Raw genomic sequence first — 24,233 nt, forward strand, 5'->3', positions numbered from 1 at the left:
GTTTCCTGGGGCGGCCGTGCGGGCGGGAGGCAGCCGGATCCGGCGACGAGCCTGGAAGAGCCCTGGCCCGGGGTGTCCGGGGCCCTTCTCATCCCCACCTGCTCCCACCACAAGGATTCCGCCAGTGAAAGGGCTTTACTGAGTGCGCTCTCCCACAGAGGCCGGGCGGGGGAACCCAAACAGCAGGAGAGGCTCCTCTAACTGGTCCCGGACCCCGAGGAGGGGGACCCTTCGGCGAGAGGGACGGGAGGGGGCGCTCATCCCAGGACTAATGGCCAAGGACCTCCTCCCTCGCGGCGCCCACCGACTCGGACGCGTCGCGGCGGTTCCAGTGGGCGTCACCTCGGGGCCGCTCTTTTCACACCCGCGCGTCGCCCTGGCACCTTTGCGCGCTGAGGTTCCTCCCGCAACCTTCTCTGGAGGCCTGCCGCCCTTGCCCTACAAGCTGGTTCTCCCAGGTGTTCTCGAAGGGAACCTAGCATCCAGAACCCCAAGAGCCGTCGTCTTCCCACTCAGAGCATCCCAAGCCCCAGCCAGGCCCTGGAGACCCAACTTCTCCCTCTTCCGGCCAGGCGGATGCGGCGCCTGCGCAGTAGGAGCAAGGGAGCCCGGCACGCGAGCGCCCGGAGGCTCAGTGACCACAAGGGAGGGTGGAGCAAGGCTCTGGTGGTTCAGGTGCTTCTGATACATCTGAAATAATTTCTCCAGTGGCCGGGCCGGATAAGAGAGCTTCTGCATCAGATGCTAAAACTCACTGAAGAGCCCAGTCTCCCAATCGGGGCTCAGAGAAGAGTCCTGTGGGCTGTAGCCGCACAGTCTTAGGGCTTGGCTCTTCGCAGCTCTCTGCAGGGAGTAGGGAGTCCAGAGGTCTGAGCATCCGCTACTCCCAGAGAGAGGAGCGTCCAGCTGGGAAGACTCCTGCGGGCAACTGTGCCCGAGGTACCCCATCAGGGCTTAGGGAAGGCTTGGAGCCAGCCCGCCCTCTCTTTTTCTTTGTTTTATTCCCGCCAGCTAGCAGACATTTCTCTGGGAAGTCAGAGGTGGTTTGTGAGAGGGTGCGCGGTGCCGCGGAAAGCAGCCTTTCTCGGAAGACACTGCGAGCATGGTTTTACGTTTTTCTCTTCCGCAGTGGAAACCGGTTAATGAGTGCCAGTGTCATTGGGGTAAAATTGGGAGCGAGGTAAGTCTTCTGTACGAAGGCTGCTTAGGTGGGTCCCTGTGTTTTTGTTGCCCCGCACAACTAGGCTTTAGAGTTGTCTCTGCGAAGCCCCGAGGGAAGGCAGGGAAGAAGACGGGATGCTGCGGAAGGGCCCCAAATCTCTCCCAAGATGATGAAGCAGTAACAGGACACTCGGATTCAAAAGGGGAAGGGGAACATCACATCGTTTATTTCCAAAGAAAATAGCAAAACGGAGCTCCATGTACACAAAAGCCTTTGGAGGGAAAAGGAATCACAGATTTTAATTCACTTTTACATATTTACAGCAAGATTAAACCACAGCTTTCAACTATGTTTTCATTCAACAATCACTTTCAGTCAAATACATGACAACTTTTTTTTTCTTTCAAGTTAGTTCATAATTTAAGGATGCTAAGGGGACAGGTGATAAATCACAAACAGTGTGGCTAGAGAGGGTACCAAATAGTCTAAGATTTCAGTCAGGCTTTCTTGCGTGTGTGAATTATGATTACAAAACATTTGCCTGTCTGTATAATTCACATTCATTGCAATCATTACATTGTCCCATAAATTAGCAATATAAACAAACATATGGGGACCTCCAGTAAACAAATAAAAATCAATATAAGAGACAACATTTTGTAGCAACTATAATAACAGCATGGGTTACAGCTTGGGGAAACTTCTTTACAAATCATTTAGTCAGCACACACGGGGTGGGGAGGCTGGAACATCCTTGTTTATTTAAACCACCTTTAAAACTACATCAGAAGGTTTGGGGAAAGCTGGACGGGTGAAAGTTTCTTTCTTGGGCACAATATGAAATGAAGAACTGCACATGTGGATGGGAGGGGGGCGTTTGCATGCACTTTGGGGTCGTGGACCTTCTGAACTCCAACTGCCAAGATTCTGAAGAAAACAGGAAATTATAAAAATGTCTGTCTCCCTCAAGCCACTCTCCTTTCTATTAATGGCAGAAAGAGCTTGCTGATTGCTGCTAGTGGGAAGAAACACACAATGGGTCTATTTTTAGCAAAGATTGTCTTCGAAGGAGCAGGAAATAGTAACAATTGCTTGGCTGCAGCCTTGGTTCCAAGGATTCGGAGCAAGAATATTGGGAGCTTGAGGGGTCTCTAGGTGACCTGACTTGGACTAATTGAGTGCAGACCAGAGAAGAGAGAAGCAGACATACAGTGTAGGCTTAGGGTGTATACCCTCTGCCTGCGCTGTCTCTGCATTCTTTCCCTCCTGTCCCAGAGCCTGGGCAAAGGGCCCCTCAACATCTGCACACCTCCGCAGGCTCTGGACCTAATGTCTCTGCATTGCTTTTGTTTTTCCCTTAGCAGGACTTGGCCCTAAGTTATCAGTTAGTGTAGTGTGCATGTATTTAAAAAAAAGAAGTTAGATTTTATCTCTTTAGAAACGGTTTGAAACTAACGGGGCAGAGGGAGTTTGACAGAGAGGAGAACAAATCGCTGACAAAGAACCTTTTACGTTTCATCAGCGTTGTTAGGACGACAAGCAGGAATGTCTCAGATAATAACTCCCACTTCAAAGATTTCTCAGCTCAATAGAAAGCGGACCATCCTTTTTATTCAACCACAAGGACTGGCACTAAAGAAGACTCCACTGTTTGATTTTTTTTCCACCGTGTTTATTTTTCCCCTATTCACTGGGGTACTTGGATAAAATAAACAACAAGACAATTAAGGGAACATGGACTTCTAACTTTCCTGCCATCTTCCCTATCCCCTTGGCCTTGGGCTCTTGAGTCTGTGCCCAGGGCCAGCGCAGGCCTGAGGGGTACCATACACCCCACCCTGCGGAGAAACAAGTTTGGGGGTCTGTGAGAAACTTCCGGGATAGAGGGGCAGAATGGGCTGGGCTGGGGGCCAGAGTGAAAATGTCCCAAAGGCACAGTCTGAACTCCCCAGACTCATCCAGGGTGGCTCCTTTCCTTCCCCCAAGTCCCATTGAAATTCAGGCCTCCAACACGCTCAAGATGCTGACAGGCACTTGGCACAAAACCTAGCTGGGGATGCTCATTTGTTAAGCTTCTGAGCTCGTCCTAAACTTATTTACTTCTGACCCTGGAGCCTCTTTGGGGCGCAGTCAAGATGCACGAGTCTGGCTCCTCCCTTTCCTGAAAGCTTCCCTGCTGCCAAAGCGCCCCTCCCCCGCCCCCATCGGAGTGCCAGGTGAACCCCTAAACGCTGGCGAGGCAGGTCCTAAGGAGGAAGTATATACTGGAGAGCACAGTGACAGTATTAAATGGCGTGAAAGCAAAGGTCAGCGCAAATGTATCTTAATAGAGTGTCTGCAGTGAAGTGTGCCGCCTTTGAAGCGGCCGCTCCCCGCGCGCATTTCCATGGCGAGCCTAACGCGGCATGCTGATGCACCGTCAAACTCACACTTTCAACCCCAAAACCCGACTCTTTGAACAACCCGAGCTTGATTAGACCTTTCTCCTTTTCTTTCCCCTCTTACAAACCATTTCCTCGCCTTTAGAAACTCGCCATCAAACCCAAATGCGCCCTCTGATCACCGCAGAAAGCAGAAACAAAGGGAGCTGAGCGGCGATTCAAGCGGCCCTTTTCTTCCCTCACATTATTATCCATTTTTATTATGATCGGGAACAAGTGCCCATTCGCGTGGGTTTTGTTTACCGGAAATTAAATGAAAATGATTTAGTCCGCGTCAAACAAAAATATATACTTGTATACACAAGAAAAAAGGCCTGTTAGACGTAAATATTATGTCCTTAATGAAAAGCCTGGACGGGCTCCAGGCTCGGCCTTTCAGGATTTCAGTGCGACTTGCCCATTGCCATAGAAATCCTAACTTACCATGAAGATGCACCGTGGCGAAGAAACATTGCTTTGTGCGCGGGCCCTTTGATGTCGCAGGCGCAAGATGCGGGCGCTCAGCTGCGCAGGGCGAGATTACCTTGCGAGCAACGCGGAGGACATCTGTAACAAGCAAATGAAAAATTAAAGGCGATTAGTGACCGACTACGCATTTTTATTTTATTTCATTATTTTGGATGGGGGTGGGAGGCAAAATGGGGCCTAGAAATAGAAGAGAAAGAAAGGAGTCCTCTTTGGAGAGGGGGAAATTTTTTAACATCTTCAGAAGAAGCAAGTTCCCCAGATGCCCTCTGCACCTTGGCGGTGGGGCGGGTGTTTCCCGATGGGAAAGAGTTGTTTGCTGCCGACCGCCGGCCCTTGGCTAGGAGGCCTCTGGGCCCTATTGTAGTGGCGGCAGGGCGGGAAGGGGATTGCAGACACCCTTCCACAAGGACGGATTCACTAAGGATGTATTTGGAAGATTCTGGTTTTTATTAGGAGTAATGAAAACAGTCCCTCTCCAGTTAGGACGTTATTTATCTGATGGAAGTGTGCGGCCACGGGGCAGGAGTGAGAATCTTCGAATGGTGTCTGAAGGGGAAAGAACAGAAGAAAATCCAGCAGAGTGGCAGAATCAGGGCTTGTTTGCTGGGCTCAGCTTTTTAAATTGAGCTCTTTGGGGGCTCCCCCTAGGTAGGAGTACCACATCCCTACTTATCTCCAAATTCTTAGGGGAGTGGGATGGGTCTACCAAAACTTTCTCCCCCTCCGTTTTATTCACGTTCCCCCCCCCCACCCCAAGTCTTAGCAAGAATTTGGAGCAGCACCATCCTCTCTGCAGAGGGTGACAGACTGGGAACCAGGCCCTGATTTTTTCCCCCCTTGGCAACAATTGCACAGACTTTTTCTCTTCCCTGCCCCCAACATCTGGTTCCTTTTCAGGGGATTTGGTACCCAGCATATCAAATACACATTCAATCTAGACCCATTGGGTGTTTGCCTTTAAAACATTTATTATTGCAGTTCATCTCTTGTTCCCCTCCCCCCGGCCTTTTTAAAACTAAGACCAACATTGTGCAATTTTTGACAAAGACCATCACAGAATTGATGTGATTCGTCCAGACACTGTAGCCTAAGCTGGATCCCTTTGCCGTGGAGGCCTGGCCTCAGTGACATCATTGGCCCATTCTGCACCCTCAATGCCAAGCACCCAAAAGATTCCACAGGCAGCTCCTCAACAATTGTGGGGTGTGAGGAGAGGGTGATTGGTCTGAGGAGGCCTCAGAGCATTGAATCCTAAAGCCCCTTTACCGCTCTTTTGTCTGTAATTCCTGTTGTTTGGACTCCCCTCTTACCCCGAGTATATAACGCATACAGAGCAGACAGACAGGCAGACAGATGTCTCTGTGTGCTTGGGCCAGTCTCTGGGGGAGGGGCATAAAATCCCTAGGGAAGATGCTGAACCTCCCCTCTCTTCCCTATCATCTCCTTTATAGAAGCAGTTGGAAAATTTTGCATCTGGGATTTAAATAGCTGGGGGAGGGGAGGTGTAGGGAGGCAAAAGGGGAAGGAAAGAGGACGGAAGACAACGGCTCAGGAATTCCCTCTGCCACCTTCCCGCCACAGGAACTTCCGAGGAGGCTCCGACTGGGAGCTGGGAGTGGAGTAGGGGTGGCTGTCGGGGCGGCCCAGGCCTCGAGGAAAACATTTCCCATTCTGTGAACCACACAGGGACTTTGTGGTGTTACTTTTGCCGACTGCAGTTGCCAAGATTGCACAGAAACTCTCCTAATATGTTTTTTTGTTTACCTTCTGCCTGTCTCTTTTATTTTCTTTACCCCAACCCTGGTTTCAAGGTACCCAGTTATGAGGGCGTCTGGGGTGGGGGGGTGGGTGCTGGATGTGACTGTAGAATCCATATGGGTACCATATTGATATTTTAAGACAATGGACATTATATCAGCATATTCACTGAGCTCTAACAACTATTAGTGGTGACCTTCCTCCCTTCCTGCCTTTCCTGCTTCCTTCCTCACTCTCTCTTCAAGCCTCAATAACCCGGCCTAGACCTGGCAGTCAGGGTACGCGGAAGCAGCAATCACAGCAGCAACCCTAGTACAGAAGGCGGCGGCGGCGGCGGCGGCGGCGGCGGCGGCGGGGCCGGGTGGCGGCGCGGGGCTTGGGGGCGCTGCGGGGGCAGCGGGGGCGGGGCCCGCGCCCTGACACACGTACCATTCGCTCAGGTCGGCGCTACGCGCCGCCACCGCCGCCGAGGAGGCCACCGGGGGCTCGCGGCCGAAGTCCGACGAGGGCGACACGAGGGCAGACGGTGTGGCCGAGTCGTAGCCAGAGCTGGGCGGCGGCGGCGAGCGTCCGTGCACCTTCATGTGCTTACGCAGCGAGCTGGGGTGCGTGTAGCACTTGTCGCAGCCGCGCACTTTGCACGTGTAGGGCTTGTCACTCGTGTGCACGTGCGAGTGCTTCTTGCGGTCGCTGCTGTTGGCGAAGCGCCGCTCGCAGCCCTCGAACTCGCACCTGAAGGGCTTCTCCCCTGGTGGAGGCAACGCAGAGACATTAGTGCGCGTGGGCTGTGGCCCCGGCTCGGCCTCACTACCCTACCCCAATTTCTCTGCCATTTTTGGGAGGAGAGCCACCAAAAAATTCAGAAACCTCTTTCCCCGGCGCCGCAAGCCCGGGACCCCTTTCGCCGCTCAGAGCGCGCCCCCTGAGCTCCCTCCTGCACGCCTCCCCCCCTCCCCTTCTCCCGCCGGGACCTGGGGGAGGGGACGGCGCAAGAGCCACAAAGACTCCATCTTAGTCGAGTTTCCTTCCTGGAAAATCCTGATCCACTCCGGTTGTTTTCCTCCAGATTTTCTCCACCTGGAGCCAGAAGCACCTTTGCCCGGAGAATAGAGTTGACTGAGGAGCTCGCATCTGCTCAAAACTGCTGTTCCAGCCAAATGTCTTTGCTCCCCACTCCCCGCCCAGCGGTCCACCCCAAACACATCCTGGCCCAAATTGTTTCTTAAAGTAGGTTTCCTGCAAACGCCAAGGCGATGGAATAATTTAAGGATGCGCAGCCGATGCACACGGCATGTGCATAATGTGGATTCGTGCTGCAGGGAAAGGTACTCCGAGCAATTCACTTCAGACGCGATTTTTACGGGGAATGGAGCCCCCTCCCCCTTCCCCTCTACCCCCTGAGGGCAAACATTTAGTAGCATTCTTCAAATCTTGCCTAAACCGTCCGGGATCCCTCCAGATACTCGCGCCGGCAATAATATTTTATTACGCTGCTCCAGCGGCTTCCCGGAGACTCCGCCGCGGAGAGCCTGCTCTCCCAGTCCGAACTGACTGTGAAAGGTCGAGCGGCCTCCCTAGACCACCCATGGCCCACGGTCCGGCCTCCCCAGCCTGAGCCGAGAAACCGGCAAGGCAGGTTCTGCCCGGGCCAAGAGGGATCCGGGGCCGTTCCCGCGATCGCACCCGTGGTCGCGGTGGCTTCAGGATGAGCGCAGCTGCTGCGATCAGGCGAGGCCTGGCTCCGCGGACCGGAGGGCAAGCGGGCAGCCGGGGTAGGCCCGGGAGGGGCTCTGATCAGTGGTGTGATGCCCTGTAGAGCCGCGGGAAGGCGCGAGCGCGCGCTAGGGTGGAAATATTGGCCGAGGACAGAGTCCCAATCCGGGAGCTCACCGCCGGCTGGATTTGCTAGCGTGTGGGGGAGGAAAGGACCCCAGGTTCCTCTGGAACTGCAGATGCTAAAGGAAGGAGAGAAAGAAATATCCGGGTGCTGCAACAAATGGATGCTGCCGGGCGCCCTGGGTTGAGGGAGAGACTACCAAGCGTCTGGCTAAGGAGGGAGAGATGCCCGGCTGGTGGAATGTTGCCTTTGTGGTTGCTTCTCCCGCCGCTTCCAGGAAAGATGGGTGCTTTGGGGCAGGTTTGAATAAACAAAGCCCCTACTCCCGAGTCCTGTTGAGGCTTAGGCAGAGTCAGAGTTTTACGCACAACCCTCGCCTCCGCACGGCAACGGGTTAGAAGCCCAGCGCTCCTGCACTGCGCGGCCGCTGCGTCCTCCCGCTGCAGGAGTATTGTCAGTACAGTGGAACACTGGACAGTGCTGGCATCTGCCGTTTCTCGGCATACCGGTATAGTTTTATTTAGAAAAATAGAAAGATGCAGAATAAACCCTATGTCCCTATGTGCCCCTCGTTTTCTCCCCTCATCCCTGTTAGCATCTGCAAAACTAAAACTTTTCTTCCTCCCTTCCTTCTGTCTTTTCTTTCTAAAATCACTTACAAGAACCATGTAATTCAGGACCTGCAAAAGAAAGCAAGATCTGCTAAGACAACAGAGGAGAAATAGAATTTGAGGTTGATTGCCACCCCCCAAGTATTCCCACCACCCCCCCCCCACACACACACACACTTATCCCATCTTGTGACCGCCTTGTTGGACATTCATGTAAAACAGAAACAATGATTTTGTCCCAGACGAGGTAACTGAGGCGAAAAAAGCAGGGCACTGAAGGTGATATGGGCAGCCTGGAAGTTCCAAGGCCCCTGGGAGGACAGGTGAGGCCGCGCCCCCGCGCCCTCCCGGCCTCTCCCCAGCAGCAGGAGGAGCCCCGGACTCCTCGCCTAACTCTGCACACCCCCCGCCCCACCCAACACGCAGCCTCCCTCCCTCTCCCTCCCACCAGATCTGGGCGCTGAGCCCTAGGTGGGTGGGTGGATGGATGTGGAGAAGCAGGGTTGGGCCGGGACCCCGCAGCCCGCCCTGAGTAGCCTGGGCCTGAGGCTGAGTCCTGAAAGGCCCGGGGTCTCCCCCTAGAGCCTCAGCAGCCGCGAGAGGTCTCTGCCCCGGTCCGGCGCCAGGCCCGCCCGACAAAGTTGGCAGTGGCGGGGCGGTTCGACTCGCGCCATTTTCTCGCACTTGTGGCTGGGCCGGGCTGTGCGAGCATTCCGCCCCGGCGCGGTCTCTTCTCCTCTGCCTCGGATCCCAGCCCTACCTCCCTCTACCGACTGCCTGGGAGAGTGGGGCGAGCCCCCAACACAGGGGTCCCGGGATGGGCGGCGGGCCCGCGTCTCCCTCGCGGCGGCAACATTGTTCCGGGATTTCTGTGACAGCCGCAAAGCGAAAGCTTTCGGAGTGGGATCGGAGCCGCTGCCTCCGAAGCCAGGCCCGGGATTCAGATCCCGGAAAATCTCAACTCCTGAGAAAGCAGCCTATTCGCCACTTCCGCGACTCGAGGAAATGAAACGCCATTAATATTTGAAAAGGCAATTATTTTCCTGTTGAATCGAGAACCGTCTTCATGAATAATTTGTAGTGAGGTCTATTGCCATTTGAGAAACATTTTGTTGTTGTTGTTGTTTTCTCCTCTTTTCATTACTTAGGAGGAGGGTTTGAGGGAAACGCCAGAGCAGGAGAGGCTCTGTAGATTTTTTTTTTTTTTTTTAACTCCGGTGATACTGAATCAGGACTGCCAGTGGAAAGGGAAAGGATGCACTTAGAATTCTGTTCTGAATAGACGCAAACCTGAGCCAGCTCGGGCGCACTGAACTTGATTCTCTGCTGTAGGTCGATTGCACTGAGAATTTAACCATTTTCTGCTTCACGGACTTCAAACAGTAGGCCGGCAAAGAGCAGTAAAAGTTTGTTGAAAACCCCCCTGTCATTAAAAATGAGTTCCTACTCTGGCTCAGGACTTCGAGTCTACCTTCGTGGTGCGGGCCGCCAGCTCAATGAATGGGGAGCCTGAGGGCGGCGATCTGGGTCTCACTTCTCTCCTTCTTCCCCTGGATAAAAATCGGAGGGAGGGAGGAGTGGGGGGACAAATGCTTGCGAGAGGTTGGGGGGGGGATCCCGGAAACAGCTCAGAAAAACTATACATTTCCGAAATAAAGTAGGAGACTTAAAAGTGGACTTTAATCTGGCCTCCGAGTGTGCCAATGTCCTGGCCAGGGACCTTCCCCAAGACTGCAGGGTTTGGCGGGAGAAGGTGGGATTTAGCAAGCTTCTTTTCCGGGTAGTGCCAACCTGGGTGAGTTCTTTGACTCTAATAATTGCTGATGTTTTCACCAAGAATAGAGGTGCGTAAGGCAGAGTGCCAGGGAGTAGAAGTGGGGCACCAAGCTGGAACTTATTTCATCCTCTCTGTCTCTCCCATCGGTCCCCTTCTCCCGCACCCAAAATGGAAGAGGGGAGATGTTGACTTCTTAAACTTTGAGGAAGCGAGGGCAAGAAAACCCTAGCTAAGAAGAGTACAAACATCCGGCTGCTAAACGAATTAATGTAACTTAACAGGCTGTTCTGGGAAGTGTGAAAACTTTCTCCTTGCAATTGCATTAATTAGAGATGCTTCTGGCCAGAGGAGTTCAACTTCGCAGGCTTTTGAGAGGGCTCATTTTCTTTCTGTTAACTAGAACTAACACATGTGGTTGACACATGTCCCCATTTCACTTAACAGCTCAGTAAATGACATTTAAGGTGAATGAGTCTCCTTGGGTCTCTGCTAAAGCAAAAGGGAGGGTTTGTGAAACGTCCTGAGTGTGGGTCACCAAGGCTCCAAAACAGGGGCAAAATTAGCCCATGAGACCCTCAAATACTAAAGAAGTCACTAAGGGCCTGGTGCACTCTCACTTCAAGTGGCAGTCAGGTTGTCAGGCTGACTATTGGAAGAGTGCACCTCACACAATTCCAAAGGGACAGGGAAAAATTAAATTGTTCCTATGTCTTTACAACTTTGGGGAACAGTGCCCTTTAAAATACCTTAAAATCAAACTCCGTAAGCAGGGACCACACATTTGCACACACAGAAACCCGAGCATCCCCTTCACAACCCCGAGAGCAGAAATCTCATACTATCCTTCCCACACACAGCCTCAGGAAACTTCTGTGATTCTAATTGAAGGGCATAATTAATATTTTATGAACTTGGCTCATGGAAACACCAAAATATCCCCCCTCTCCGCCCAGGTGGAACTTGAGGAAATCCAGCTCCGAGGGCCCGGAAGAGGCCCCCTGCCTCCCCAGAGGGTCCGAACGAGACAGACAGTGGCGAATACTGACCTGTGTGAGTTCTTTTGTGTATTTTGAGATTTTCTGATCTAGCAAAGACTTTCCCACACCCCGGGAAAGGACAAGGGAAGGGCTTCTCGCCCGTGTGCACGCGGATGTGATTTACAAGTTTGTATTTGGCTTTAAAGGGCTTGCCCTGGCGCGGACACTCCTCCCAGAAGCAGATGTGGTTACTCTGCTCAGGGCCTCCGACGTGCTCCACGGTGACGTGCGTGACCAGCTCGTGCATGTTGCTGAAAGTTTTGGAGCAGAGGCGCGGGGGTGCGGGGCCGTCGGCCGCCAGCCACTTGCAGATGAGCTCCTGTTTGATGGGCTGGCGCATGTAGCGGAAGAAGGCGCCGGGACCGTGGGGTGCGGCGAGGTTCATGGTCAGGTTCATGCCCCCGTAGTTGTGCAGGGCTGCGGCAGCTGCCAGGGCGTCGCTGCGGGCCACAGGTCCCGGCGGGAAGGGTTCGGGCCGTGCGTACATGTCTCCGGGGAGCCCCAGACGCAGGAGTCCGTTCAAAGTGCAGCTAGGGGAGGCCTGGGGAGGCTGCTCGTGAAAGCCCGGTAACACCGAGGGGCTGGAGGCGGCAGCGAGCTGGGGGCCATGGTGTCCGGAGCTGCTACCTGTTGTTGAGACAAATAGCGCGAGTGAGAACGGGTGGCGAGGGCTGAGCGTCCTACCCGGCCCCAGGGGGCAGGCCCAGCCCAGCCACACCACGGCCTCGGCGGTCAACGCCGGCACCGAAAGCCAGACTGCGGCGGCAGCGATCCGGGTGGACAACGCGAGGCCAAGCGCCTCCACCGCGGTCCGGCTGGGTGGCTGTTCGATAGAGCCCCCTGTCGCTTCATGAGCAGGAGAGTGATGGTGGCGGCGGGGTGGGTGGAAGGGACAGTGGGGTGCGCAATGCTGAGGCTGTGGGTTGCTGGGTGTCCCTGGGCTCTGCTCCAAAGGGGTCCGACTGGCGCTCCGAGCGCGCTTTGGCGGCCAACTCCCCCGGGCCCTCGGGGCCGCGGAGCCCTGCGGGGGAGTGGAGGTGGGGGAAGTGGTGATGTTGTAGGTGGTGGTGGTGCCCAAGAGCTGCGGCCATATATACGAATTTCAGCGCCCAGCTCGGCTGGGAGAGGGAGGCCTGCTGCATCCCGGCCGGGACTCCCCGGAGCTCCTTAGGTCGGGGCGCTCACGCCACCGTCACCTGACAGCGGGGAGGGGTAAGAACAGCCATAGACAACTTCTGCAAAGTTCCCCCCCATCAAGTTTTGGGTTGTGACTTTTTTTTCTCCCTCTCTATCAGTCTTTAATGCCTACTTGAAATCCTGTACACTACAGAGGCAGCAGCGGGGCGCGTGAGGAAGTGAATAGAGATTCGGGGCCGTGGCCCGGGCCCGCCGAGAGGAACAATCGCCTAGGTCGCCCATTGGCCCGCGTCCCGGTCCGACGTCAGCGATGACAGGTCCCTCAGCACGGGGACACACACACACTCACACACACACACACACACACACAGAGTCACAACTGCTCCCGCTCCCCTCCCCACCCCCCAGCTCGCGCTTCTACTGCACATGCGCTCTGACCCGGGCACGGATTCTTTTCTCTACTCGTGAGCCCCCTCCCCCTTCTCTCCCCGAAAGCTGGGCAGATCTGCTCTGCCTCGCCGCTGTTGGAAGTGAGCGGGGCTGGGTTATGCCTCCATTCCCCACGGCTTTGGGGAGGGGGCGTTGCGCTGCACGTAATGTCCTTCCGGGCAGACCGGACCCCACAGCCCTGCCGGGGCCGATGGGCAGCACCCGGAGCGCGGGGACTGCGGCCTGCTTCGGCAGCTTGTCCCGGGAGTCGGGAGGAGGCGAGGGCCGGGATCCAGGGAGGAAAGGCGGCTGCAGACTAGGAGGCCGGGAGCGGGGGAGATCCTAGGCTAACAGCCCTTGCGCCTAATTTTGTTTTCTCGCTTTTCCAAATTTTCTCGCGTCGCTCAGCTTTCTCGCTCTCGCTCTTTCTCTAGCTCTCGCTCTCAGTTCCACGAACCCCCTGACCACACTTCGCCTTCCTACTTGGATCCTTTCTTCTCCCCTCCCCCTCTGTCTTCTCCCCTCTCCATTCTTCCCACTTAGCCTTGCCGGCCCGTCCTCCCGGGTGCCTGGAGCGCCCAGAGACTGGCGGACCCAAGAATCTGGCCCTGAGCCGAGCCCCAGGACGGGGCCGGAGACGGTGATGAGCTGGGAGAGGCTGGCTTCGAACCCACACCGCCCGCCCAAGAGGGCCTAAGAATCCTTCCCGCCGCAAATCACACCGACCCGCGGGCGACGGGCCAGAGAAATAAAGGCGAGGGGAGCGCAGCGAGGAGAAGCGGGTCCTCACCCCAGGTCTCTCTCCCACTGTCAAATTGCGGTCCTGAGCTCTGTACCCTGCCGCCGGGCGGAGCCTTTGGGAAAGGGAACTTAAGAATCGTTTCCACTTTGAGCTCCCTCTGGCCACTTGTTGCCCGCGGCCGGAGTCTGTGTCTCTACTCGCTTGCCTAGAGCCGAGGCCACCTTTCCCGGCCCAGGCTGTGAGAGCGACCTCGGGCCACGGCCTTCTCTCGCGGGATGCCCTCCCGGGCTGCGGGTTCCGCTTTCTTGGGGTGGGGATCGGCCGGTGGAAGAAACCTTCAGTTCTGGACCAGCCGAGTGTGGCATAAACAGGGGGGAGTGTCCTTTGTTTGTGCCGACCGGCTAGGGCCGGCTGCATCGCCCGGCGATTTAAAGTGCTGCTGGCCCTCAAGCCTGCGTTGCACTCAGTAGCCGAAAATGCCAACCTAAGTTCTCTCGGGGCTCCCCGGCAGCCATAGAAAGCGCCCTCAAAGCAGTGAAAGACTTGGGTTTTTAAGAGAAGTTTGAAGGATTGAGTAAAAGACCCCGCTCCCCTAGCAGAGGTGAGAAGTTTGGACAGATTACAAGGAACTCTGATGAAGTTGATTGAGCTGCCCCAGCCATCTCCAGCACCAAGAACTATTCTTAAACATTTCCTGGTCAGTAAATAACGGTTTCTTTTAAATTTTTAAAAATAATTAACTTATTTATAATGGTTGGCAGATTCTTTGAGCCTTTCTTCATTTAATGCATTGTTCCTGGCTCAGGGCCGCAATTTAGCGAGGGATTAACTTCCACAACAATTTTCCTCGGCTTTGACAAGTCCAGGTCTTTTTGCTCCTCCGGCCGGAAGAGCTTAAGCAAGCTACCAATAGATGCTGAGTTAGCATAAAAAAAAAAAAAAAAAAGTTGAAGGAGAGCATTTGACAGCTGAAGCCCTTCTGCTCTGGAAACCAAGGGCTTCCACACAGCAGTGTTGAGACTAGACTTGGAGGATTTGTCTCCTTTCCTGGCTTTCACCCTCTCCCACACTCTCGCTTTCTGGGATTTATCCCTTTTGCCCACAGGTGCCTCCTCTCTGTTTTCCTGTCCTGTTTTCCCTTCCTCAAAGCGCTGGTTTCAAGGTTTCTCACCACACAGGTGTCTTTTGAATGATACAGTTGTCTAGGCAAACCCATGAAGGGTTCTGAAAACAACAAAAACCAAAACAAAAAACCAAACCAGTATATTCCTCTTTGGGACCCCTTGCCCAGCACTTTCTCCTAACCATTCATCAACACAGACCTTAGTCAGCTCCTCCTGCAGCATTGAGGCCTAAGTGCGGGGGCACTGATGCAGTAGTCCAACAGTGAAAATATTTTCTTTCCCATCCGAAAGTTGGCAATCTACAACCTACTGTTCAGGATGTTTGTCAAACTAACCATCTACTTTGGCTTCCATTAAAACTCTGATTTGCACAAAAACGAACCACTTAATATATACACCGTGACCACACCCGCATCAAAAGCTTTGAATAACAGTACAGAACAGGAGTATTCAAGTTATTTTAGGTTGTGGACACTTTTGAAAACCTGGTGAAGCTAGTGAACTTTAATAATCCTGTGCCTTTTGCCCACACTCGTAATAGAAGAAAGCTATAACATTCCATTAGAAGGTGGCGAAAATAAAGATGCATTTTTTCCCATCCAAATTTGTGGGACCCCCCCGCCCCGAATTCTAAGCACTGATTCCACAGACTCCAGGGATAAGTAGCAGAGGTTATATACAATAGACCGTTACTGCACTACACTGTCTCTCTTGATAAGTTTACCCTTGAAAAGCTTTGAACATGTGTCTGGCTTTTTGTGCCAACAGTGAAAGGGCAGATACATCTGATTCAGCCAAATTCACCGACAGTAACCTGGCCCCATGGAGCTCCTTCCCAGATGCAGACTTCTTTTGAAGCACTGAAAACATCTGGACCCATCCTGGGGAGATGCTTCTTGAATAGTCAGGGGTCAGTTGACCTAAGGTCACTAAGGTTGCCTAATCTTTGCAAGTGCCTTGGAGCCACGTGGTTCACACCTTGGTTGGCTGAACACAGCAATGGGACCAAGCATTCTCCCAGAGGGACATTTCCTCAGGGACAGAGATAGGGAGAAAAAAAAGCCATTTTACTCACTAATATTTATAAACAGGGAACTTTGGGTGATTACATAAGGGTCTTCAAGGCGTATCTCTGAAATAAGCCCCAAAGCAGTATCCAGCTTATCACAGACGACAGATGGGGCACCGACGTCAGTGAGGCATATTTTAGTTTTCAGGGCCATTCCTTTGAGTCTTCCAGTGCCCAGGGAGCAAGGATTCCAGGTTTCATTGACTATTCACTGGGCAGGCTAAGTAGTGGTGTCCCTCAGTGGTGCTCAAAATTTTTCTTTCAAAAGTTATCTCACCACACTTACCCCCAATACCAAATGTTTGGCTGAACCATTCTATTCCTAACCATGCTGGGGGTTATAGCATTGTTGAGTCCACATTTCTGCTTGATTTGCAGGAAAAAAGAGATACATTTGCAGCTCAGAGATCTTCAGCAGAGTTTCAAGAACCACTTGGGGTTTTCATGGGGGCCTATTTGGAGCAAGTTCCACCACCAGACTCCAAACATCCCTCCAGACCTCAGAATCATGCCCTAAGCACCTTTGTTTACCTCAGCTGTGACAAAGCAACATCATAAACTAAAGTGATTTCCTAGTCCTGCTGTATAGAAATATATTTGGTGGTCCTACCATCTGTTATAGCTCCTCACATCACTGGCTTAAGTGGGGGAATGTCTGACTTCCCTTCCTTGGAAAGAAAACAATGGGGGAGATTTCAGATCAATAGCTGGGATATTTTTTCCATTTTGATCTTTTCGACAATGCTAAATGATGATTATCTGTTGCAGCTTATGCCTGAGCCAGGATCCCAGAAGCTGAGGGCCACTGTACAAAGCCTGGCCAAGCACAAACCTTGTTGCGTGAATATTGTGCATCTAGGTCTGCAGTCACTTGTTCAATCCTTTCTTCCCTGTTTCTGGCGAGGGTACCATCCAAAACAAGGGGGCAAATCCCTTCGTAGGCTACTCGCAGACAGAATTCAAGATTCCTACAGTGAGAGGTTGTCTCTAGTCTTGCGGGAGAAAAAAATAACAACTTAAGCCCCAGGAGCCTTCCATAGGTCCATGCCCACATCGTACAGAGGAGAAGGGATCTGTCAGGATTTTGAAGATAAAGGAAGATATTCCTCCCCTCTTCTATGGAAGTTTGGGCTTTAATCATCATTAATGGAAGTACGTATGAAAGAAAATATGCTTGGATAAAATTTAATTTCCCAGCAAACCATCATTTGACAAATGATTAGGAAACATTGTTAAAGGATCTTCCAGAACAGCACTGAGGAATTAAAACAACGGAATTTACATAATAACCACATCTCTCTAGGGAATTTGCCATCAAATCATCCCAAAATAATAGGAGAGAGTCATTTCCTAAGTTGTCCATTTAACTTTTATTAAGAAGGTTGCATTTCCTACCAACAAGGGAATACCTTGGAGGCAACCGTCAGCTGGTGGCATAGTTGAAATGAGGGAAACTAGATGCCTGAAAGGGGAAACACCCAACCCTAAATCATATGCCTATTCTAAATGGAATATTAAATTAAATTCTTCACAATGAAGGTATTCCTGACAGAGCGGCTGTCAGTCACTCCCTGTTCAGACACCACATTGTGGGAACATCGTGGTTGCCACATTGCGGAAGGCTGGTGTCCCTGGTAAAGATGATGCATATCATGTAAACCCCATCACCAAGATCAAAGTCTGCTCCTTTCATGGAAGCCAATACATGTCAAACCTCATTCCAATCAAATCGTCCGGAAATGAATTCAAGATGAATATGTCATAGCATAATGTGACAGTGGAACTGCAGAAGGTCAGGGGTGGTTGTTTCAATGAGAGAGTCGTCAAATATTAATTCTAGAACGTCCAGATGAGTAGACATTGAGGGGGCTTAGCTGGCTGCTGGTGGGACGTTGTGTCGCTGATTTGTGTGCAAATGCATCAAACACCGAGGTGTTGTTCTAAGTTTCATTGGAATTCAAGAAACACCCCCAAACTCACAACCAACATAACCAAAAGACCAAAAAAACATACGAAAATAACTTCCTACTTAAAAAATAACTTCCGCAAACCAATATTCAAAAGAGGATATTAACTTACTTGACTCTTTCAGGGTGTTTCGGTAAAGCCGCATTCGTTTCCTCATCACCAAAGAAGTCTTGTATCTCATTTTCTGACTTTGAGCCTGTTTGGGAAGAAAAGAGAGACAGTCACTAGTTAAACGATTTCCTACATGCTCCTATGGCAAGATTGTGTGGCCTGAATGTATGAGTGAAAGAAAGTGTTGGTCTGAAGACCTTTTCAGTGTTTTCTTTGACTATTTTCAAATTTGGAAGTGAAAGAAGAGAATTCTGCTGGGAACTACCCATATTTACTGCAAAATAATATGTCCTGGGTGATAAAAAATGTTAAAAATCATCATTTCCCAACTAGATTTTTATCCGTAACTTATTTGTGGATCTCCCTTACAGGTAGAGTTAAGCACACTTTCAGTCAGTCAGTGTTCAAACGTCTCTCACTCCAGAATTTAAACATTTTTATCTGAGAAACCCCCATCATTTTAAGTTCATTAATTAATTGAGTTTAGTGAGAAGGAGGGCTGGGTGTCCTCTGGGAGGTTAGCAGGTTAAAAATTGAGTTGTAAGTGTTGGAACTGATAGGAGAGGAATTTCTTTGCAGGCGTGTAGCTCCTGTTGTGCCCAAAGTGGTGTGGAATCCCTAACCCTCACATGGCTTCCGCCCCCTCACCCATCTGGAAGCCATCGCAGTTGGTTTTTGAAAGTGAATATAAAATTCATCAGATTGGGGTGGGGGGGAGATTATTTCTATCAATTGGTCCTGGCTGTCCACAGTTTTTAGTTAAGCAGCTTAGAAATAACCCACCCCCACCCCCAAAATATTTGCATTCCTTATGAAATTCACTTTTTGGATAGAGCTACCCAGCCTTTGGTCATCTTAAAACCTTAAACTCATCTTGGGGACTTCTGCATCTGTCAGGCAAAGCTGAAAGCAGTGGAACAGCCAAACAGAGGCGATTCACCCAGCCCCAAACCTCAGTTTGGCCTAGAAAGACAAACAGTCATTGAAAAGGTCTCAGGCTGGACAAACACAGCAAGCTCTCTGTCAATGAGGACGTCTGCCTGTCTTGACACTCCAGCCCACAGAACAAGCAGTTGTTTAACTTGTTGAACTACAGGCCAAATCCAAGTGGGCCTCTGCTATCTCAAAGACTTTCCAGTTCTCTATGCTCAAAGATCTCTTTCTCTCTCCCTCAACCCCCAACCCGGGCTTGAACTAGCTTAGGTATTTTCACCTTTCACTCTCCCTTCTTTTCTGGGTCCAAGCCTGAGGGGTGGGAGTAGGGGTTTAGACTCACCTTTTCCCAGAGGGTTTTATTTATTTTCGATTCTTTCTAACCAAAAAGCATCTGTCCCCAAAGGTAATAAGCTCCTTCCCGCACAAATCAGGAAAGAAAGAAAGCCCAACTTTGCATTCCTACAGAAGGGCAGCGTGCTGGGTGTCCTTGCTCTAAAATTTCCTCATGGCAGGATGTCTGGCACAGGAAAAGTCCTGGTTGGTTGGAACTAATAGAATTTACTTTTTTGCTTCAGAGGGAAATGGGTGTGAGTTTCCCTAAAGAACTCTGTCCACACCTACAATGCTGCTCGAGCCCTCCCTTTAAGAGGCCTGGGTCACTTCTATCCCCAGGTCCTGACAATCTTTTGTGCATTATAAACCCACAGGCATGCAAACAAATGTCTCAGAGGCTGGACTTCAGGCAGGCAACTGGGACCAACCTTAAACTGCTCCTGTAGCAGCTCCATCACTGGGCCTGTGCATGGAACCCGGGTAAATATCTTCTCCTTTGGTTCAAACTCTGACCCCACTTAGCAAGCCAGTCATCTCGCTGAAGGAGGGGTGAGAGAATCTAGGAGCAGTCCCTGGGCCCCTGGACCTGAGATCCTTGCCAACCCAGGAATATAAAAGCCCTGAAAATGCTCAGCTTGGTTTTCCCCGAATGATTGCTCCTGACTTGTCTCCTCACACCAGCCCTGGGCACTGAATCACCAGTCAGGAGCACAACCTGGAGACTTATTGGAATCTGCCTTCTTTCCCTTGAGACAAGAAAAGTGTGCCAATGAGCTTCAGTAATTGATCCTGCTGGGGGAGAGCTATGAAAGTGGGCCAGTGGGTACAGGCAAAAGGCATCATTTTTCTTTTGGGGGAACACCAAGCCTGCACATTGCGGGGTCGCCCTAACAGGCGCAGGCCTGCCCAAGGTCAGAGGTCATCTTCAGCCTGCTTCCCAAGCCAGCGACTTCAGCCCCCGAGACTTCCCCGCTGCTCCACACTGACTAATCCGCAGGAGCGCCGGCAAAGGCATGCCCGCCTCTCGGCCACAGCTCAGCCGGCGGGGCGGGTGCAGAGCAGGGGCCCGGCAGGCTGTCTGGGAGCTCCCTGGCTAAAGGCCAAACGTCTCCGGCCTCTGCCCGTGGCCTGCTGTCGCCAGCTGCACCCGGAACCTCCCCGACTCCCCTTCATCGGGCCCTCAAACACCAGGAATTTGGGCTTTGAGGCTGGGTTGTGCAAAGGCCTTTTCTCATTCTTCTGTTCCCTAGAGGGAAAAGCTGAGGTTCCTCCAGCTGGGGGCTGAAGACTGGGCGACCTCCGTGTGCCCAGAATAGAATCTGCGTTAGTGGGTCTCTTGAAGGACCAGCCTGGACATTTAACCATCCCTTTGAACCCCCCCCCCCCCGCCCCACAAAACTGCCGGCGGCCAGACAGAGGAAGGGAACATGGTGCCTCTTCGCAGGTCGCTCTGAGGCCAATGCTATCGGAAAAGGGGTAGAAATATGACCTTGCGATCCAAAGGGAGTTTCCTGCAGACGGTGCAGGCCAAGTTGCAGCCCCTCCAACGCCCCTTCTCCATTCCAAAGACCTCGCTGGCTCCCAGATGTCCCCATGGACCATTCATCAACCCCAAACTTTCCCTTTGGGGCAGTTCTAGCTTTCTTTCACAGCCTGACTCTGTTCCCGCCCCACTTGTCCCTAATTTCCAGGGCTTCTATGTGTCTAGGGTAGTGGCCAGAATCCCAGGTAGCTACGGCCTTCTCCTTTGAGAGCTAGTCATAGCCCTCGTTCGCATCCCGGAAAAAGAAAGTCAAGTCCCAAACCCACAGCCCGCCGCGCGCAGAGAGCGGATCCCGGCGGTCAGTGTCCTGAGGCAGGACCAGATTGCACGAAGGCGAGGATGCGGGCCCCGCAGCTGACCCAGCCGGCATCCCCCGTCAGGTTGCGGTGGAGAAGCTCCATCATCTTGCTGCCAGCCGGGGTAACTTGGCTCCTTTGACCCTGGAGAGGGGAAGCCGAGTCTTTCCCTGCCATCCTCGCGGGGGCAGGACGGAGAAGCAGTCTGCAGGGGCCCCCTCCTGCGCAGGCCCAGCTTACTCGGGGCGAGGGAAGCTCTGGGCCATGACTCCCCTTCTTGGGCCAACGGTGGGGCACCCAGGAGATTTACAAAGAGGGGAGGGAAGGCGGGCAGGCAACAAGCTGCCCTTGGTCCGCGTGCCAGTGGGAGCCCCATTCGTCCCCCTTGCACCGCCCCCCAGAAGAAGGGATGGACTCATCTCCAGCGTAGCCTCTCGGTGGAAGGGCCCCCTCCTCCCCTCAGTGTCAGCGGGGTGGGGCCTGTACCCACGGTTGGGGGGCTACGGAGGGAGGGGATGGGGGAAAAATCTAGCTGGGCCTCTTACCCCAGTGGGGTTTGGGTGCCAATGGCCGCGATAAGGGTGCTTCCTACCCCGCTGCTGGGGGTACAGGTCCGGTCTGTCTGCCCCCCGGACTCACGCACTTACCCCGCTCCACCTGTTGCCGGGATCGCCTCATTTCTGCACATCACTTTGAGGTGGCTGAGGGGGACCACAAAACCCTCCAAGCCTCTCTTCTGTGGTTCCAGCGAGGCGGTCATCTTTCATTTCTCCTTTTCCAGCTTTCGGGAAGCAGTTAGGGAATGTATGATGAAGCAGAAATGAGCCGTCAGGATGATATTTTAATGGCTTATATGTCACGTTGGTGCATGTGGCTTTGAACTGGAGCCGCTTGCGTTTCCTGCAGAGAGCGCCGCAAATCCCACTTGATAACTTCTACAACCCACAACTTTTTTTTTCTCACATTCACTCTTACTCTGTATATTTGGACGCGTTTCCTAAAAATACCCTCTTGTCAACGTCTCCCTTGGATATTCCACGAACAGGAGAGGAGAGGACTGACTTTTCTTTTTTGAAGAATTATTTCCCCTCTCCCCCTCCCAACGGCGGCTACCCTTCTCCCCTCAGGTCCCCTCCCTTGTTGGTTTTTTTTTTTTTTGAAAGGCAAGAGAGGTGGGTTCAAGATTTGTTCTCCCTGGTGAAAGCAGTATAGCCTCTAGAGAAAGCTTCTCCTTGCAGATAAGAGTTTTACAACGGCAGTGGAGGCAGGATCCAAATTTCCCTTGTAGGCAGCAGAAAATACTGAGTGGCTCCGATATATCTTTTTTAAAAACAAAGTATATAACATTTTTTTTAAAACCACCCTTCAAGCCCCAGCCCTTTGCCTTCATCCACCATCCTGGTTCCACTCAAAGCTGGCAGGGAATTCGGGGGCTGCTGCACTCAGACTTGTTGCTGGGGACCGAACATTTGATTTTTTTTTTCTTTCTCAAATTTCTATTTCCCAGCACAACAAGCGCAAATGCTCAGCCAGTTTCCTTCAGACACCAGGAAACCATCCCAGCTAACAGAAGTCCAGTTTTTAGCAGGGAGAGCCCAGGGAAAGGGCAGCTCAGCTCGCCAGCCCCAAGCGAGAATCTAGTCGATGAAAAGACCAGGAAACCAGAAAGGAGGACAGGCCAACGCTGACCCTGCCTTCTTCCAGCCTGTGCAGCCCGAACAGGCGACTGGGCAAAAAATCTTCATTTTCATTTTCCTCTCGCCCAGGCACTGGTGAGTTTCCTAACGGGGCCGCCTGTGAAAGGATGAGTTGAGGTCTCTTTGTCTGAGAAAAGAGTTTAGGGCTGTGATTCAGCTGCAAAGAAGCCAAATGAAGTTAGAAACAAAGGGCAAATTGAAGGATTCCGACTCTTGGCTTTTTGTGTTTTCCTTACTAGAAAATAATTAGACCTAATGAATATGCAGACGCTTCAGCTAAACCCTCGGCCTGGGCTGCTGGGTTTTAAACAGAGCTGCGGAGAAATGCAACCTTCATCCCCCAACCCCCCGCATCCGCATGCATTTTTTGAAATGCATAAATGTTGCTCGCCTTAATTGATTGAGTCACAGGGATTTTTTTCCCCTGCTTTTAAGTGCCATACTCCTCTACCTTTCAACAATCATTTTAATATATAGTCAATGGCTCTTTGTGGACGGGACAAAAAGCAACTACGCGCAGTTGTTGAATAGACTTTGCGCTGGGCAAAGACAGGTTAATCGAGGGCCGCATCGCGAAAACAAGCGAGTGTTGTATGTTTGCACTGAATCCAAATGTCTGCATTTTCCTAACTAAATCAAAGGGAGTGTTATTTCTTTTTCTGCTCACTCATCTGAAGGTAAGTAAATTTTCTCTGGCGATCAAAAGCCTGGTCGGCAACAAAGACCGCGCCCGCTTTTTCCACTGTCCTGGTGTGGCGAGTTGCGGAATTTCAATAACTGTGACAAGGGTGACTGATTTGTGAACTAGAAAAGGTTTGAATGCCACAAAATTTACATTGGTCCTATCTATCGGAGATTTAAATACCAAAAAAAGTATTCGGGGATTTCTAGGGAGCTTTGGGCAGTCCTGAAGAACAATGGCGTGTTGGGAAATTTACAGTTTTACCTGAATGAAAGGGGCCAGGGCTGGGTACAGGAGTGCAGAGAGAGGGGTTAGTGGGGGCAGACAAGGGAGACTAGGGAAAAGGGAGAAAAGAAAAGAATAACACAGGAAAGGAAAAAATAAAAATTCGGCAACAATGTTTTCAATTTGCTAAAAAAAAAAAAAAAGAAAACCCACAAAAACAAAAAACCCTGAACCTGGAAAGTTGGAGCTCTCATCCACCTGTGCTTATTTTGGGGGGGGAGGAGGGAGCAGGAGGTCTGATTGATTTGATAACAGTGAGAAAATCGAGGCAACCGGTTATCCTGAGAAATCACATTTCTGGTAAAGAGAAAGTGGTGTGCCTGTGTGCTCCCTAGATCTTAAATTATAAACAGGAGGGGGACGAAGCAAGAGGGAAGCGAACTTCAAAAGGAGCAAATAACAAAAGCTTCCTTTGCTGCCCTTCAAGGCGGGGACGGGGGAAAGAAAGAAAAGAAAGTTGCTGAATCGGGACATTCTGGAAGTGCCTTAGCTGTGTTTACCAGCCCCATCCCCGCCTCCTGTTCTCGGAGACGCCCGAAGTCGCTAATCGCTCAGCTAAGAGCAGGTCTGAAGAAGGACAAGATAGAGAAAGAGAGATGGAGAGGGAAAGGGAGAGGGATACGGATAAAGAGGAGAGAGAATGTCTATGAATGCAAAAAGGAAAAGAAATCGTGGCAAATTTTTTTTTTCCATAAGAAGAGGGAAAAAATTTGGCTAAAAAAAAAGTTGCTACTCCTGGCAGCCCTGTTTGTCAAAAGGGGATGTCAAGCGCTTTACAATACCTGGGATT

The 24,233-nt window shown here is 51.8% G+C and overlaps 1 protein-coding gene across 5 annotated transcripts; it reads right to left on the reverse strand.

The window, feature by feature from the left end:
- Positions 1–1,366: 1,366 nt before the first annotated feature.
- On the reverse strand, positions 1,367–22,607 carry ZIC4 (Zic family member 4). 5 transcript variants are annotated; one of them, XM_057545615.1, is made up of 6 exons: positions 21,427–22,607; positions 20,746–20,923; positions 17,672–17,756; positions 11,101–11,718; positions 6,259–6,577; positions 1,367–4,149 (listed from the first exon to the last, which is right to left on the reverse strand). In XM_057545615.1, coding segments are annotated over exons 2-6 (1,131 nt in total). In that variant the 5' UTR covers positions 20,854–20,923; positions 21,427–22,607; the 3' UTR covers positions 1,367–4,148. The 5 variants fall into 5 exon arrangements, with proteins under 5 accessions (XP_057401598.1, XP_007188167.1, XP_028023793.1 ...); XM_007188105.2 differs by lacking the exon at positions 20,746–20,923; XM_028167992.2 differs by lacking the exon at positions 21,427–22,607 and having other exon boundaries at positions 20,750–20,878.
- Between the last annotated feature and the right edge of the window lie 1,626 nt (positions 22,608–24,233).

The sequence above is a fragment of the Balaenoptera acutorostrata genome, chromosome 4, assembly GCF_949987535.1.
Source record: "Balaenoptera acutorostrata chromosome 4, mBalAcu1.1, whole genome shotgun sequence".
In the NCBI taxonomy this organism is placed as follows: Eukaryota; Metazoa; Chordata; class Mammalia; order Artiodactyla; family Balaenopteridae; genus Balaenoptera; species Balaenoptera acutorostrata.

What these genes read in the sequence shown, in the direction of transcription:
- ZIC4 (XM_057545615.1), bottom strand. Translation starts at nt 20,853, where the DNA reads ATGCCGGCTGGGTCAGCTGCGGGGCCCGCATCCTCGCCTTCGTGCAAT. An exon ending in CTGCGCGCGGCGGGCTGTGG is followed by an intron (nt 17,757 to 20,745) that starts GTTTGGGACTTG and finishes CTTCCCAAACAG; the next exon opens with GCTCAAAGTCAGAAAATGAG. An exon ending in AAACACCCTGAAAGAGTCAA is followed by an intron (nt 11,719 to 17,671) that starts GTAAGTTAATAT and finishes TCTCAACAACAG; the next exon opens with GTAGCAGCTCCGGACACCAT.